Source organism: Stylophora pistillata, chromosome 4 (assembly GCF_964205215.1).
Source record: "Stylophora pistillata chromosome 4, jaStyPist1.2, whole genome shotgun sequence".
NCBI classification, from domain to species: Eukaryota; Metazoa; Cnidaria; class Anthozoa; order Scleractinia; family Pocilloporidae; genus Stylophora; species Stylophora pistillata.
Window position 1 is genome coordinate 35,431,791 of NC_142522.1, and position 14,161 is coordinate 35,445,951.

The following is a 14,161-nucleotide window of genomic DNA, read 5'->3' on the forward strand; positions in this document are numbered from 1 at the left end:
AAGCGTGGGAAAATGCCCCGCCAAGTTTTTTGTTAGTCGTTTTTTCTTCCCCGTCAAAAAAAATACCAGCCTCACGGATTTCCTTTTTTACGCCCCTTTGTTTGCCTCCATGAAAAAGACAAGTTCTGAATTAAAATTTCCAGAATAAGCATTTTTCCGGTATTCGGTTTTCACATGCGTATAGCGAAGGAATCAGCGTCTTGTATCTTAGTGTGCATTTCCCATTCTAAAACGAGGAACCTTTTTTTAAATTCTTTATACACCAGAAGGCATTGTTTGGATATGTGCCATTCTACCGAGAAAATGATTGCACTCGGATGTTTAAATGTATATTCATACTGATATCTTGAGGGAAAGAAGTTGCTATAGAACTTATATTCCGCCGAGATTACCTAAATTTTAGAATACCGTAAAACCAATGAGAGTAGTTTCCGGCAGTATTCTAAGCTGGCGGCTTGCAGCACATTTGTAAGGCAAGGAGTTTTACTTAGAAAGATTTGTGCTGAAAAATTATCAGGCATCATTGTAAGATTAGAACCGGGCCTGGAAATCAAGATTGCTATCAGAGAGGAGCTGCTGTATTGGGTAGCGGTTGCAAAAAAGGGAGGAATAATATTTTATAGCTCAGAGCAAAAGTGGTTTTAGTAACGTAAGAAAACTTGGCAGTGGAGCTGAAAATACTGAGTTCTATTGCACTCATTTTATTCATTCATTTTGTTTTCCGAAATGTTTATAACTAGGTAATTAGCTTCTACCAGCTCAAATACTTTAGTCTTACCTGAAGGTAATCTATTTTAGCGAAGTGCATTTCTCGCGCTGTGAAGGAATTTTAATATCGTTGTATTTAATCGACTGACTCCCAAAGGAAACGTAGAGAGGCAGTGCATTTCACAGCTTGTCTCCCTCTAGGGAGCTGAGCTCGAACGATAATTGCAAACCGTAATCGTCGTTAGCGTACTCCCGGCATGAGTCAGTAACTTCAATTAAGTTTCGTATTTCTCCATGTTGTTCAGCTAGTTGGTCCAAAGGTAAGCTTTGCCTTATCTCGCTAAATTTCATCCGATTATGCCCCTCCCTAAACTCGATTCAGTGTACGCATTAGCTCTGTTCTTGAAATTTAAGGTATTCAGCGCAAAGGCGACGCCTAAGAACTTTCGAATGTTTGAGTAATGACTGCCTTTTCTTCTTTTACAGATATCAAGTTATTCCCTGATCTTATTCCGCTGCAGGTAAACCTTTAACATTGAGCTGCAAGTTGAAGCCAGGCCAAAAGAGCGAATTTACTAGCTGTGTCAAAACTGATCCTAAAGAAAGAAACCATGTTAGGGCCAAACGTGTTCGATTCTAATCGGATTGAGAGGTAAATTTCACGCGAAAATTACTTATTTCAATGGTACACGCAATGGGCCATTTGGTCTGTAAATGCACAGAAAAGACAGTCTCAAAGCGCAGCTGTCATTTAAGTGCAAAGCTAAATGATTCCAAGTTCAGCACAGGTACCAAATACAGAAACAAAGTAAATCAAAGAAAGAGAAGGTGGCAATTTCGAGATTTCCACTATGGAAAACATTCCGAAACATAAAGCATGAATCGGGTTTTTCAAGCCTACAGATTTGGAGGTTTTGGATCAGAATGAGGAATACAGGATGTTTTTAAGTCTCATACCCAGACCTTCCGCGGGCAAATTGATCTACTTCCACAAAATGTCAAGTGGCATTTAAAGCCTATGAAATTGGCGCACAAAGGGAGCGGACAATGGTTGGAAAGTTAATTAGTAAGCGAATGTTGACGATCGCGTTTTATGGTTACATTTGAGGGAAATAACAAGTGCGTGGAAAATATGACGGCATTGCCACTAAGTAATTCCATTGTGAGATGAAAAAACGCGCAAAGCACCCACTAAAGGAGCCACTAAGCAAAAGATTTTATTAAAAGTATTTTCTTAATCAGTAAAAAGATTAAAAAAAAGTTTTTACTCTCCAGACACAAGTACGTATAACATTTATTGAACTACGCCAATAAAAGCAATATCAAATAAATACCTCCCTTCTTTTTGGAAGGGTTTTTTTTCGGTTCCAGCTTCGTAATCTGTTTTGCCTTTTGTTAAATTTATTCGATTTCACTTCAAGTATCTGCACAAAGGCATACGCTAGACTGTAATCGTCAAGTGAAGTTCACGTGCCCTTCGGGTGGAAATCACGTGCCCTACAAATCCAGCCAGTACTTACAGAAATTTTCACATTGATTCTGTAGTTCCCTGACGCATGCGTTGATAGGTTTTTTCCATCACAAGTCACGTGCCTACCACGAGGAAGTAATACGGCTTGCTTAGTAAGCTTGTGCATCATCAAGAGCTGTCACGTATTTTTCTGTCGTTTCCAAAACCTTTTAACGTCATCATGACCCGAGCGGCTAACTACAATAACTCTCTTTGACGAGTTGGCCCACATAAGTACACCGAGATCCTACAAAGAAACACATATTGAGAAGGTCGGGCACAACAACAGTTTGAATGTGGAACAAGAGCAAAATTGCTTTGATAAAGTTCTGATGAATGGCATAACAACTTTAATTCGCTTTGTGATTGGTCCATAGAACTCGCGTTACCCTCTCAACCAATCACATGCGACTTTGCCAGACGCGTTTTCCCGCGCTTCAAGCAGTTTGCTTTTTTTCACTTTGAGTTGTCATGGTTTTAGTAATGATATCAATCTTTGTTCTGATAACGCTGGTTTTGGTTTTTCGACTCTCAATTGTAAATTGCTCTAATGACGTAAAAACCAATGGCAAATGTCGAGGTATTCCACTGTTCCTATTACTTCGAGGCGGAAACTGGCAGATTCAAAGTCAAACAAGCAAACGACAGACATAATCGTTTGGCCAAAAATTTCGATCGTCATGCGTTCACTTTAATCCACTTATACTTTGTTTAATTACTTCAAATTCAGGAAAATGTGAGTGTACGTTACAAACCACCCAACATAATTTCAATCACGGCGAGCAAATATGTTCAGTGGATATTAGCACAGGGTCTTTTACCTCAGCATACTTTTTTAGGGTTTCAAAATCTGCTTGTGAGAGGAACTGGTTGTATAACACACCTGCAGAGAAAAAGGAATTTTTCTTAAATATTTCTCTGAGGTGTAGCTCTCTGGAAGGTTTACATCATTTATTCGAAAAGCGTCAGGTGACGTGAGCTCCTTAAAAACTGATTAACTATAATTAAAGTTTTATTTGAGTTCAAATTCATTGTCCTTGCAGTTTGGGTATACTTAATGGAGCATTGAATAAAAGGAGCAAGTTTCCTAGGAAGCTGTGGTACTGCGTCGGTGGGGTATAGCAAGTCAACCTTGTTTTATCAACTGAGTTGATGATGTATTTGTGCACGATCCTCGCAGTAAAAAGCACTATTTAAGCAATAGTGAAAATCAGACCTGAAAAAATTCAGGCCTGTACGGGATTCGATCCACTGACCTCTGCGATACTAGTGCAGCGCTCTACCAATTGAGCTAACTGGGAGCAGGTCATCAAATTAGTCCGACAGGCCTGAAATTTTTTCAGGTCTGATTTTCACTATTGCTTAAATAGTGCTCTTTACTGCGAGGATCGTGCACAAATACGTTTCTATAATAATAATAATAACAATAATAATAATAATAATAATAATAATAATAATAAGTAGTAGTAGTAGTAGTAGGCAGTCATCGGACATGTCCATGACTAGCGCAATTGCGACAAACACTTTCTCTCGTGGCTAAAAAGCCCAATTCTAGAACGGCAGACACGGCCGCATCCACTGCACACGAAGACACATGCCACTGGAACACACGTTGCTTTGTTCATTGCTGCTTTTCTCTTAGCTCTTCTATCATCGGCTTCAGCTTTCAGCCTTTCCTCTCCCGCCTGGAGTGCCAGACTGCACACAGACCTCCAATCACTCCGATCGGCAGCATGTAGCTCCCAGTTATCTGTTGGCAGGCCAGTGGCGAGCATATCTCTCTTGCATACGTCCTTGAAACGCAGCTCAGGTCTGCCAATAGGCCTCGAACCGGTTTCCAACTCGCCATACAGCAGATCCTTAGGGATTCGCCCATCCTCCATCCGGTACATATGACCGAGCCACCTCAATCTGCGCTGTCTTATCACGGTAAACATCGAGGGGATATTGGCTCTTGCAAGAACCTCATTGTTAGAGACCTTATCTGTCCATGAGATGGAGAGGATGCGACGAAGACATCTCATATGGAAGATGTTTAAGCGCTTCTCCTGACTAGCGTAGGTAGTCCAAGACTCACTACCAAACAATAAGGTGCTCACGATGCAGGCACGATACACAGCAACTTTAGTTTGGGTAGTTAGCTTCTTGTTCTCCCAGACACGGGCAGACAGCTTAGCCATGTTGGTTGCAGCCTTGCCAATTCTCTTTCCAATCTCCATTTCAAGGCAGTTGTTGTTTGAGGTGGTGGAGCCGAAATAGGTAAACTGTGTGACGGCTTCCAAGGTGTAATCTTTGATCGTTACGGTGGGTGTGGCTGCATTGTCCTGGCACATGACTTTCGTCTTCGTTAGGCTGATTGTAGGTCTGAAGGCCTCACATGCGTCCGAAAACTGATTGAGGAGGTGTTGGAGTTTTTCAGCGCTGTGAGCAACGAGGGCAACATAATCGGCAAAGAGAAGGTCACGGATGGCTACCTTACGCACTTTGGCCTTGGCTCTAAGGCGTGCAGGGTTGAAGAGTTTGCCATCAGAACGAGATCGTATCAGGATACCTTCTTCAGAGGACTTGAAAGCATGATTCAGTAAAACCGAAAAGAAGATGTTGAAGAGAGTTGGGGCTAGCACACATCCTTGTTTTACGCCGCTGTTTATATCAAATGCCTCAGACCTGTTTCCATCATACTGCACTGTACCTCGAGATCCATCATGAAAAGATTTGATGAAGCTCAGGAGTTTAGGAGGACAGCCAAGTAAAGGCAGAATCTTGAAAAGGCCGTCTCTACTAACAAGGTCAAACTTTGTCAAGTCGATGAATGCAATGTAGAGTGGCTGTTGTTGCTCTTTGCACTTCTCTTGGAGTTGTCTCAAAGAGAAAATCATGTCCACAGTCGACCGATTAGGGCGGAAACCACACTGAGATTCAGGGTACACTCTTTCAGCAATCTCTTGAAGGCGGTATAATGCTACTCGGGCAAACAGCTTTCCAGCAATGCACAGAAGTGAGATGCCACGGTAATTGTTACGATCACTGCGGTCTCCTTTGTTCTTGTCTAGGGTTGAGATAATAGAATCCCTCATCTCATGCGGAACGTATCCCTCTTCCCAGCGTTTGCAGAGTAGCTGGTGGAGATTGTCGAGCAATTGGTTTCCACTGCATTTGAAGACTTCAGCCGGGATACCGTCAAGCCCAGGGGCCTTTCCAGACGATATGTGATTGATTGCCTTTGAGAGATCTTCCTTGGTGGGGGCCTCATCTAGTTCAAACATGATGGGAAGCCTTTCAATGCAGTCAAGGACAGAGGGTAAGACAGAGCTCGATCTACCATAGAGCTCGCTATAGTATTCCACCCAGCACTCCATCAGTCTTGATTTATCAGTAATGATTTCACCATTTGATGTTTTGAGTGGTGAGGACTTGGACTGTGTAGGTCCAATCGCCTTCTTGATACCCTCAAACATGCCCCTAGAATTTCCAGTGTCAGCAGCTGACTGGATTTCAGCACAGAGATTCATCCAAAAGTTGTTAGCACAGATCTTACATTTTTCATTCGCACGACGCCTGGCCTCCCGAAGTGCTTCCAAAGAGCTGGGTGATGGATTACGCTGGTGGTTCTGCAGGGCATTCCTCTTTGCTTCGATTAGCGGCTGAAGAGTCGCGATGTTTGCATTGAACCAATCCTGGCTTTTGCGTACATTCTTGCCAAAGGCCTTTAATGCTGCAGCAAGGGTGGTGTCCTTGATATGGCTCCAGTGGTCCTCTGTGTTAAGTTCCAGGCAGTCTCCGAGTTTCGAGCTCAGGATGTCGTTGAATATAGAGACATTTTCAGGGATGGCGGTGGCAGAAGCATTAATGCGAAGTGTAGCAGATTGTTTGACACGATGGAACTTCTTTGGACGTAACTGGATCTTCGTGCAGACAAGGGAGTGATCAGTGTCACAATCAGCACTGTGGTATGCCCTTGTAGTACCAATGTTATTAAGGTGTCCCCGTCTAGAGATAATGAGGTCGAGTTGGTGCCAGTTTTTGGATCTGGGGTGCATCCACGAGAACCTATGGCGCAGCTTCACACCAAAGAATGTGTTTGTAATACAGAGGTGATGATAGGTGCAAAGCTCCAGAAGGCGTTGACCATTTTCATTGCATTTACCAACACCAAAGTGACCAAGACAATCAGGCCAGGAGCCTTGATCGTTGCCCGCTCTAGCATTGAAATCGCCGAGGAGAATCAGCACTTCGTTGTTTGGGATATGTTTGATAGCATCATCCAATTGGCTGCAAAAGGTATCCACGGCATCGGTACTCGAAGTCAGGGTTGGAGCATAGACAGAAAGCAAATTGGTGGGACCTAGATCGGTATTGAGTTTTATGTGCATGATGCGCTCAGACTTGGTTGAGCCCGGCTCCACCATCTGTACTAGCTTGTTGCTGACAGCAAAACCAACTCCATGTATTCTAGGCTCATCTTCATCTCTACCCTGCCAGAAAAATGTGTATTCCTTTTCCGTTAGGCTTCCGCAACCAGCTATGCGCGTTTCCTGTAAAGCAGCGATATCAACTTTGAGCCTAACCAATTCTCTGCTGATGACAGCTGTTTTGCGTGCCCCATCAATGTCGCGTATGTCCTTGGTAAGTCCGGTCAGCATCGTTCGGACGTTCCAGCTCCCAAGTGTGAGAGCTGGTCTTCTTCTAATAGATCCTTGATTCTTAGGTGAATAAATCGCAGCCCACTTGTCAGACTGTTTCCAGACTTAAGTCCTGCTCACCCCTGCAAGACAGGCGGGCAGTGGCGGGAAAGCACCTTATTGACTGGGGGCTGTCCAGTTTAAGCGGGCGGTAGCTATCCGATGGGGCTAAAAAGCCCCTCCCACTGTCAGGAATGACCCCTGGCGTCTGGCTCGACGCCAATCAAGCCATGACTCAGAACCGGTAACTGCCACTCCCCGGTTTGTTTCCATGCCAGGCGCAGCCGTAGGGCATGCTGAAGTTGCCTCTCCATGCGCTTGCCTGGGCGGTTGATATGGAGATACTGGTTTGCCCAAGTCCCAGAATCCCCCTCTCGGTCTTGCTGGTAGAGTCCGAAGGAAAGGCAGGGCCAGTACGTTCGGGACCAGGTCGACTGCAGGAGTTGCCAGAAAATGATATAGCGTCAAAACTGCCTTACGGGGCTCCACTCCGGTTTTTCTGTCGGGGTTTGCTCCCTTAGCCTTTAGCTATCCCTAGCCACCACAAGGCAGTGGGACCGTAACCCTGGTTAAGGAAGGCTAAGGGTGTGCTAACACTTGCCCAAGGTGTCCACCCAGGCTAGTGGAGGGAAGGAAGCGCCTTATTTTTCCTTTTCTAGACCGGCTCCAAGCAAGGTCTAGCCACTACCCACGAATAATAATAATAATAATAATAATAATAATAATAATAATAATACGAATAATAATAATAATAATACGAATAATAATAATAATACGAATAATAATAATCATAATGATGATCATAATTAAGGTATAAATATTACAAAACAAGTTTAAAAAGTCTCTAACTGAGAGAAAAGTTTTGAATCTCTTCGGTATTAACTCAATAATAATAACAAATTTTTCCTTAAAAATATCTCACAAAAAGCAGTTAATAATAGTAGTAATAATAATAATAATAATAATAATAATAATAATAATAGAACTACTTATATAGCGCTTATCCAGACCTGATATAAGCGCTTTACAAAATAGAAATATACATATTGAATTGATTTTTAAAAGTAAGTCTTAAGTTTACGTTAACAGAGATTTAACTATACACAAAAACGGGTGTCTAGGATCTAGGCACTAGACATGGATAAGAAGAGAATTCATACACCTTTATTAAATTGTCACAAGAACAAATGTCATCAGGTAGTTTGTTCCACAGTTCAGGAGCCGAAACAGCAAAAGACAAACCCCAGTTCAGTTCTATAACCGCAGTTCAGATATATGATTTCCTATATTCGTTGTGTTTGAGTTGATAATATGCATTAACCACCTACAGAGTTTCTATAGCTGACGTTTCGAGCGTTATCCCTTCCAGAGAGCGAATCACTGCTATGCTTACAACAGTAAGAAATGTATTAAGATGCAAACTTCAAGCACCCCCTCCGCTCTTGCCTCTCCCAGCCGCTCAGAACCACACCCAGAAATAACTACTCACGCCTCAAGGATATCTTAAAGTTTAAGATACTGTAGCCTTACCTTCAGTGAACTTCATTCTGCTCCTTTCCAGTTCCCAGAGTCGAATTTGATCACTTATTGTTGGTGGTATGATGGGATTCTGGGAAGTTAAGAGACTGTAGTTGGTTTAGTGACACAAGGAAATATGACGCAAGTGGCCTGAAAACGTAAGTCAGAACTAACTGACTTGACCCTAGTCTGAATTTCAGCCGTTTCTTCTCTTTACTCCAAGGGGGGCGCGGGAGAGAGTCTCTCACCCGCGCCCCCCTTGGGGTAAAGGGAAGAGACGGCTGAAATTCAGACTAACTTGACCCGTTCACTCCCAAGATCGAATGAGTAATTCTCTTTACTGTCTGCCATACAGTTCATACCGATATTTCTACTCCAGAAATATCCGTGAAATTTGCAATTTGGCGTTTTAGATAATAAATCGCCTATTAGACGTTTTGTTGTGTAGTATCGCTGAGTATTTTACTCGTCGTTTGTATTTTGAATCGGGCTCGTCAAAATACGGCACAACTCGTAAAAATACTCAGCGATACTGCACACCAAAATGTCTAATAAGATATATATATATATATATATATATATATATATATATATATATATATATAATAATAAAGTATTATCGTGTATCTCACAATGTAGTGACGATCACATTGTGAGACAAAACGATAATACATATATCTTATTAACCAAGCGCGAGGACCGTACTGGGAGAATATCGGCCCGAGGTCTTGACAGTATGGACCGAGCGCAGCGAGGTCCGTATAAAAAAGACCGATATTACACCACTCTGACTGCCCGAGTGGTGTAATAGTTTATTGTTATTATTGTACTTTACCACGATGAACCAGCACAACCTTTTATAACGAAACATTGCGGTATGTTTGACCAATTCTAGTTAAGAGAATCGTCCATAGCAATTTTAGCTATTTTTTTTTTTCGGTACAGATTTATCCTTAAATTGACAATATCAATTCTATTGGTGGACAAACAACAAGGAGGTAGAAACAATAGTAACAAAGCTTAAAAATAACTAACTTACAAGATATTTCAGGATTCACAAGTTTCATTATCATTACAGAAAAGAAAATAACTTGTACTTAAGCTTGTATAAAGAAAACTTTTCCTTACAAACCGTTTTTAACATTTCAGGGTGTGCTCTAGTCCTCAAGAAGTGAAGAATCTACAAAACGAAAATTAAACATTCAAATTTTGTTTGTTAACTACAGTCATAATATCCTGCACTGCAACCGATTCACATCACTTCCTACACGTATGCACATCTCTGGAACGGAAGCCTTATCTGCAATGTGTACTATACATTTAAAGAAGGGAAAATTTTTTATTTTTTATTGTTTTTATTTATTTTTTTTTTATTATAGAAGAAAGAAAACAATGTTCAACCTGTTCAGCAGATATTCCACTTGATAGTGCCTACAGATAGAGAGACAGACAGACGGACAGACAGACAGATGTATAGATTCTTCATTACTGGAAGCTAAAACATTACAGCCACAGGCTAAATTCTGTTTAAAGATAAGTAGTAACGTATGATGCACGATCTTCACAGTAGAGAGCGCTATTTATGCAATAGCGAAAATCAGACCTGAAAAAAATCAGGCCTGTACTGGATTCGAACCACTGACCTCTGCGATACTAGTGCAGCGCTCTACCAATTGAGCTAACAAGCCAACTGGGAGCAGGCCGTTAAGTTGATCCGCAATAAACCCGTGATGATAAATCAGATACAATGAATATATGAAAGTTCATATATTTTGAACTGCGGTATTAGATACGTATGATGTACGATCTTCACAGTAGAGAACGCTATTTATGCAATAGCGAAAATTAGACCTGAAAAAAATCAGGTCTGTACGAGATTCGAACCACTGACCTCTGCGATACTAGTGCAGCGCTCTACCAATTTCAATTGAATAAAGGCTGATAGTCTCCAATCAAACTGTTTGGCGCTACGTCGGTGGGGGTAACGAAACAATTTGAATATATCAACAAAGTTGAAATGGTAAATTGGCCACCGTTACGGTTATAAAAGCTGACGTTTAAAGCGTTAGCCCTTCGTCGGAGCGAAAAATTTTCAGTTAAGATGGGCACTAGATCTTTTTGGGTCTCCTTCAAGCTGGTTGACTGGAAGAAGTTTCATGATCAAAGAAAACCAGGGCATACCCTATTGCAAAATCTGTAATTTTCTGTTGAATGTTTGCTGCATCAAATTTCTAAAATTGATAACCATGGTCAATTTTAATTATCTGTTTATCAAGTTCAAACAGAGTTAATAGAGGGAACCCTCTGGTTCAAATGATATTCTACATGTAAGTTTTTAAAAAGTTTTAATTCCCATTGCTGGAACCCCATACTAGACTAAGTGTTTCTTTAAATCACTTCAATATCTAAAATAATTTACCTGCTGAACACTGTCTCTTGTCAAGGCACCAACACACATGTTAGGAAACCTATAAAATTGATGCATGTATAGTTTCAACTCCTCCAACAACTGGAACAATGGCCTAGCAGTGGCCTCATGGTTGGTGCGCTTGACTCCGGATCGAGTGGTCCTGGCTCAAGCCCCAGCCGGGACATTGTGTTGTGTTCTTAGGCAAGATACTTTACTCTCACAGTGCCTCTCTTCACCCAGGTATTTAAATGGGTACCGGCAATTTAATGCTGGGGTAACCCTGCGATGGACTGGCATCCTATCCAGGGGGGAGTAGAAATACTCCTAGTCGCTTCATGCTACAGAAACCGGAGTTAAGCACTGTACTAATGGGCCACTAGGTTCGTAAACAGACTTTACCTACAGTTTCAACTCCTCCAACAACTGGAACAATGGCCTAGCTTTGAGATATCTCTAAGAAACATCTTCACATGTATAGTAATTATATTAATCCTTGCATAATTTGTGGTAGGCCACACTTCACACTTTATTTTTATTTTCATATAATAATTATATTTACAAGGATACTCCTTTGACTTCCCATAGCAAAAATAATTTAATGCTTATCAACGCAGCTAAATTTTCTTTCTTAACTAATTTACTATAGTCACTCTAGAATTAAAACAATTTAAATAAAGAAATATAACAAAAAAAAGACAAAAAAGACAAAAAATACACAAGAAAAGTAAAAGGAAAATGAAAGATGTTCGTTGTAAAGGAAAAAAGGTCGTGGAGTTTCTGAGTGTATGCAACACATTGTAGAACTCAATTATTCACAGTTCTTAAAAAAAAAAAAAAAAAACACATACCTGCAGAGAATCTCAGCAAATAATCCTACAAGAGCTACTTGCAGAGATGAATCTGTGTGTTTGGAGGAGGAAATAAGTAAACCATTCAGTCACAGTCAGTGCTAAGATGAGCATCTAGTCACAAGATATTGGAAATTGCTTCTCTCTGTATTAAGTAGACAACCAGTTGTTATATATTAATTAAGTATGTGAGCCAACTTGTCCATGGTATTTCTTACAATAAAGCTCTATCTCATCCAACCCTAATTGCACTTGAGGATCCTAAATTTTGGTTCCCCAACTTTCTAAATAAAATACAGATCCAGCATCACATTCCTTGATATCAGTACTTACTTGTGTATGCATAAAGACGGTAGTTTGTTTCAACGACAATAAAGCCCTTCTGATCTGTGTTAATGACAGTTGAACTCCCTAAAACAGATAATAATTTTCAGTAATCTCTCTGCCAAAAAAAAAGGTATTTAATATAGATTGCACTCCAACAAATATTTACTTAACAGAAATGAATAAATCTTTTCCTGTACCCACATCAGTTCAACCCTAATTCCACCCTAACATCAGCGTGTATATATTCTCTAAACTGTTTTCTGAACATTTCCTAGGGTGCTGAAAAGGAGAATTTGTTTGAGAAACAAGAGCTTTTTCAGTTAGTGATCATTTCTTTCATTCTCATGACCTTAATGTGTGATTCAGGGGCAGGGCTATAGCCTAGCAGCACCCAGTGGCCCTTGGCGCGTTACTTTTGCTCTTGGGCGACTCAAGAATCTTAGCTTTTTCATAGAAAGCATATGCTGGGCACCCTGGATTTCACAGTTTCAGAGCACTGGGCTCCCTTCAATTTTTCTTAGAGGACAGCCTTGAGGGGTGACAGTGTAAGGAGAAATTAAATACTAATCACCCTTAGGGGTCAAAAGGCTGAAAGAAAAGTGACTTTTACCTATTCCTGCTGAAGCCAAATTAATGGCTAATCTGGTGGGGTAGTATCTTCGTGACTTTCGCTGAAATAGTTTTCACATATAAATTAGAAAGACTGCATGTCCACAACAAACGACACAACATAGGAGATAATTGAAACAATACCTTTCGTTGAAAGACAAGACCAAACTCTCTCAGATGTTGAAGAAATTTCAGTTGAGACTCACTCATTCCCTCTGTTGAGTAGTCCTGTAGAATGGTATAAAATAACAGGAAATTATACTACAAGCATATAATGGCTCCCCTTCAGAGTAAAAACCAACTCATTCCCTCAGCAATCTTAATTTTTCTTGAAAATCAAAACACTGATAATAATAATAATAACTACAATAGTAATAATAATAATAATAATAATAATAATAATAATAATTATTTAACTTAAGTCTCAATCTTATGGCCAACCATAACAATTAACTAATTGGGGAGACAGTATACAACTAAGAAGTATAATTATTAATGCAACAGTATAACTCACAGAAGACCTAAATGTGTTAAATACATATAATTATGTGTTAACTATTTTAAATCCTATGAGATATGAGTTACAAGTTACAAGGTTGTTGCTAAGTACCGGCAGCCAGGGAAATTCGCTGAATGAAAAAGTGGTGATTGCCGGCTGGATTTTTGGCCAGTGATTGCTTGGTAAAGCACAACAGGCATCACTGAGGTTACACACTTACAATTGTTCACCAGCTTTGAGGCCATGCCACCTCACTTGAAATTTCAGCCACTGGTCCAGTGTAATTTCTTAGCGACAACCCTGCAGATATGGAAACTACCAGTATATCCAAGACCATTGTAAATCATGGTCATTTTCAACCAATCTACTTGGCAGGCAGAATTTATTTTCTCAAATATAAAACTGACCTTGCCAAGGCTTGCAAAGCTAATTTGAAATAAAAAAGACAGGCACTCCACAAGATCCATGCCTATTCCCTGAAAAATATAAAAGAAATTTTAAAGTGAGAAAAAATTTAGAATAATTTGAAGCACAAAGAAGAAAGGAAAGGGGAAATGGAAAGGCAGAAATCATTGGAAAAGGGGTAGGAAGAAATTTGTTACAAAATAAGTGACTTTCAGGGATGTGAAAGTAGTTACAGACCGTAGGCACAAAGTACCCTATGTGCATTTGTTAAGCACATACAGCTACACTAGTTGTAATCAATATGACACATGGTGAGGTTGTTGTGTTTACCTCAACAGTCTCCAGGTATTGAATCATAAAGTACCACACTTGTGAAGCTGTGTCCATAAGTAAAAACTGAAATCCAGCAGGAGTTATAACTTGTGATGTGCCGGGTGTCTCACTGTTTCAAGAGTCACAAAAACATGCAAAAGACAATTAAAGTTGCAGATACCATGCACCATATTCAGCACAATGCTGCCTCAAATTTAGTATTATAATAGAACAACCAATTGGCAATTACCATTTCATGAGTCCTGACAAACCCAATACACGGACAACATCCTGACTAACTGCAGCACCTTCTTCACTTGAAGTATAACCAGT

At 40.4% G+C, this 14,161-nt stretch overlaps 1 protein-coding gene across 3 annotated transcripts in view; it reads right to left on the reverse strand.

Annotated features, from left to right (window-relative positions):
* Positions 1 to 1,907: 1,907 nt before the first annotated feature.
* Positions 1,908 to 14,161, reverse strand: part of LOC111327864 (general transcription factor IIH subunit 4) — a 27,765-nt gene continuing 15,511 nt past the window's right edge. For 2 of the 3 annotated variants that reach the window (XM_088758813.1, XM_088758812.1), the window contains 13 exons: positions 14,079 to 14,161; positions 13,847 to 13,958; positions 13,519 to 13,587; positions 12,757 to 12,840; positions 12,614 to 12,674; positions 12,010 to 12,087; positions 11,677 to 11,728; positions 10,838 to 10,886; positions 9,820 to 9,849; positions 9,551 to 9,598; positions 8,431 to 8,509; positions 3,040 to 3,101; positions 1,908 to 2,465 (listed from right to left, as the gene is read on the reverse strand). The exon at positions 14,079 to 14,161 is cut by the window's right edge and continues 18 nt beyond it. In XM_088758813.1, coding sequence (XP_088614939.1) covers positions 2,358 to 2,465; positions 3,040 to 3,101; positions 8,431 to 8,509; positions 9,551 to 9,598; positions 9,820 to 9,849; positions 10,838 to 10,886; positions 11,677 to 11,728; positions 12,010 to 12,087; positions 12,614 to 12,674; positions 12,757 to 12,840; positions 13,519 to 13,587; positions 13,847 to 13,958; positions 14,079 to 14,161 — 915 coding nt within the window. In that variant the 3' untranslated portion in view covers positions 1,908 to 2,357. Of the gene's footprint in view, positions 2,466 to 3,039; positions 3,102 to 8,430; positions 8,510 to 9,546; positions 9,599 to 9,819; positions 9,850 to 10,837; positions 10,887 to 11,676; positions 11,729 to 12,009; positions 12,088 to 12,613; positions 12,675 to 12,756; positions 12,841 to 13,518; positions 13,588 to 13,846; positions 13,959 to 14,078 lie in introns of those variants that run through there. The other variant, XR_016000690.1, reaches the window with a different exon arrangement.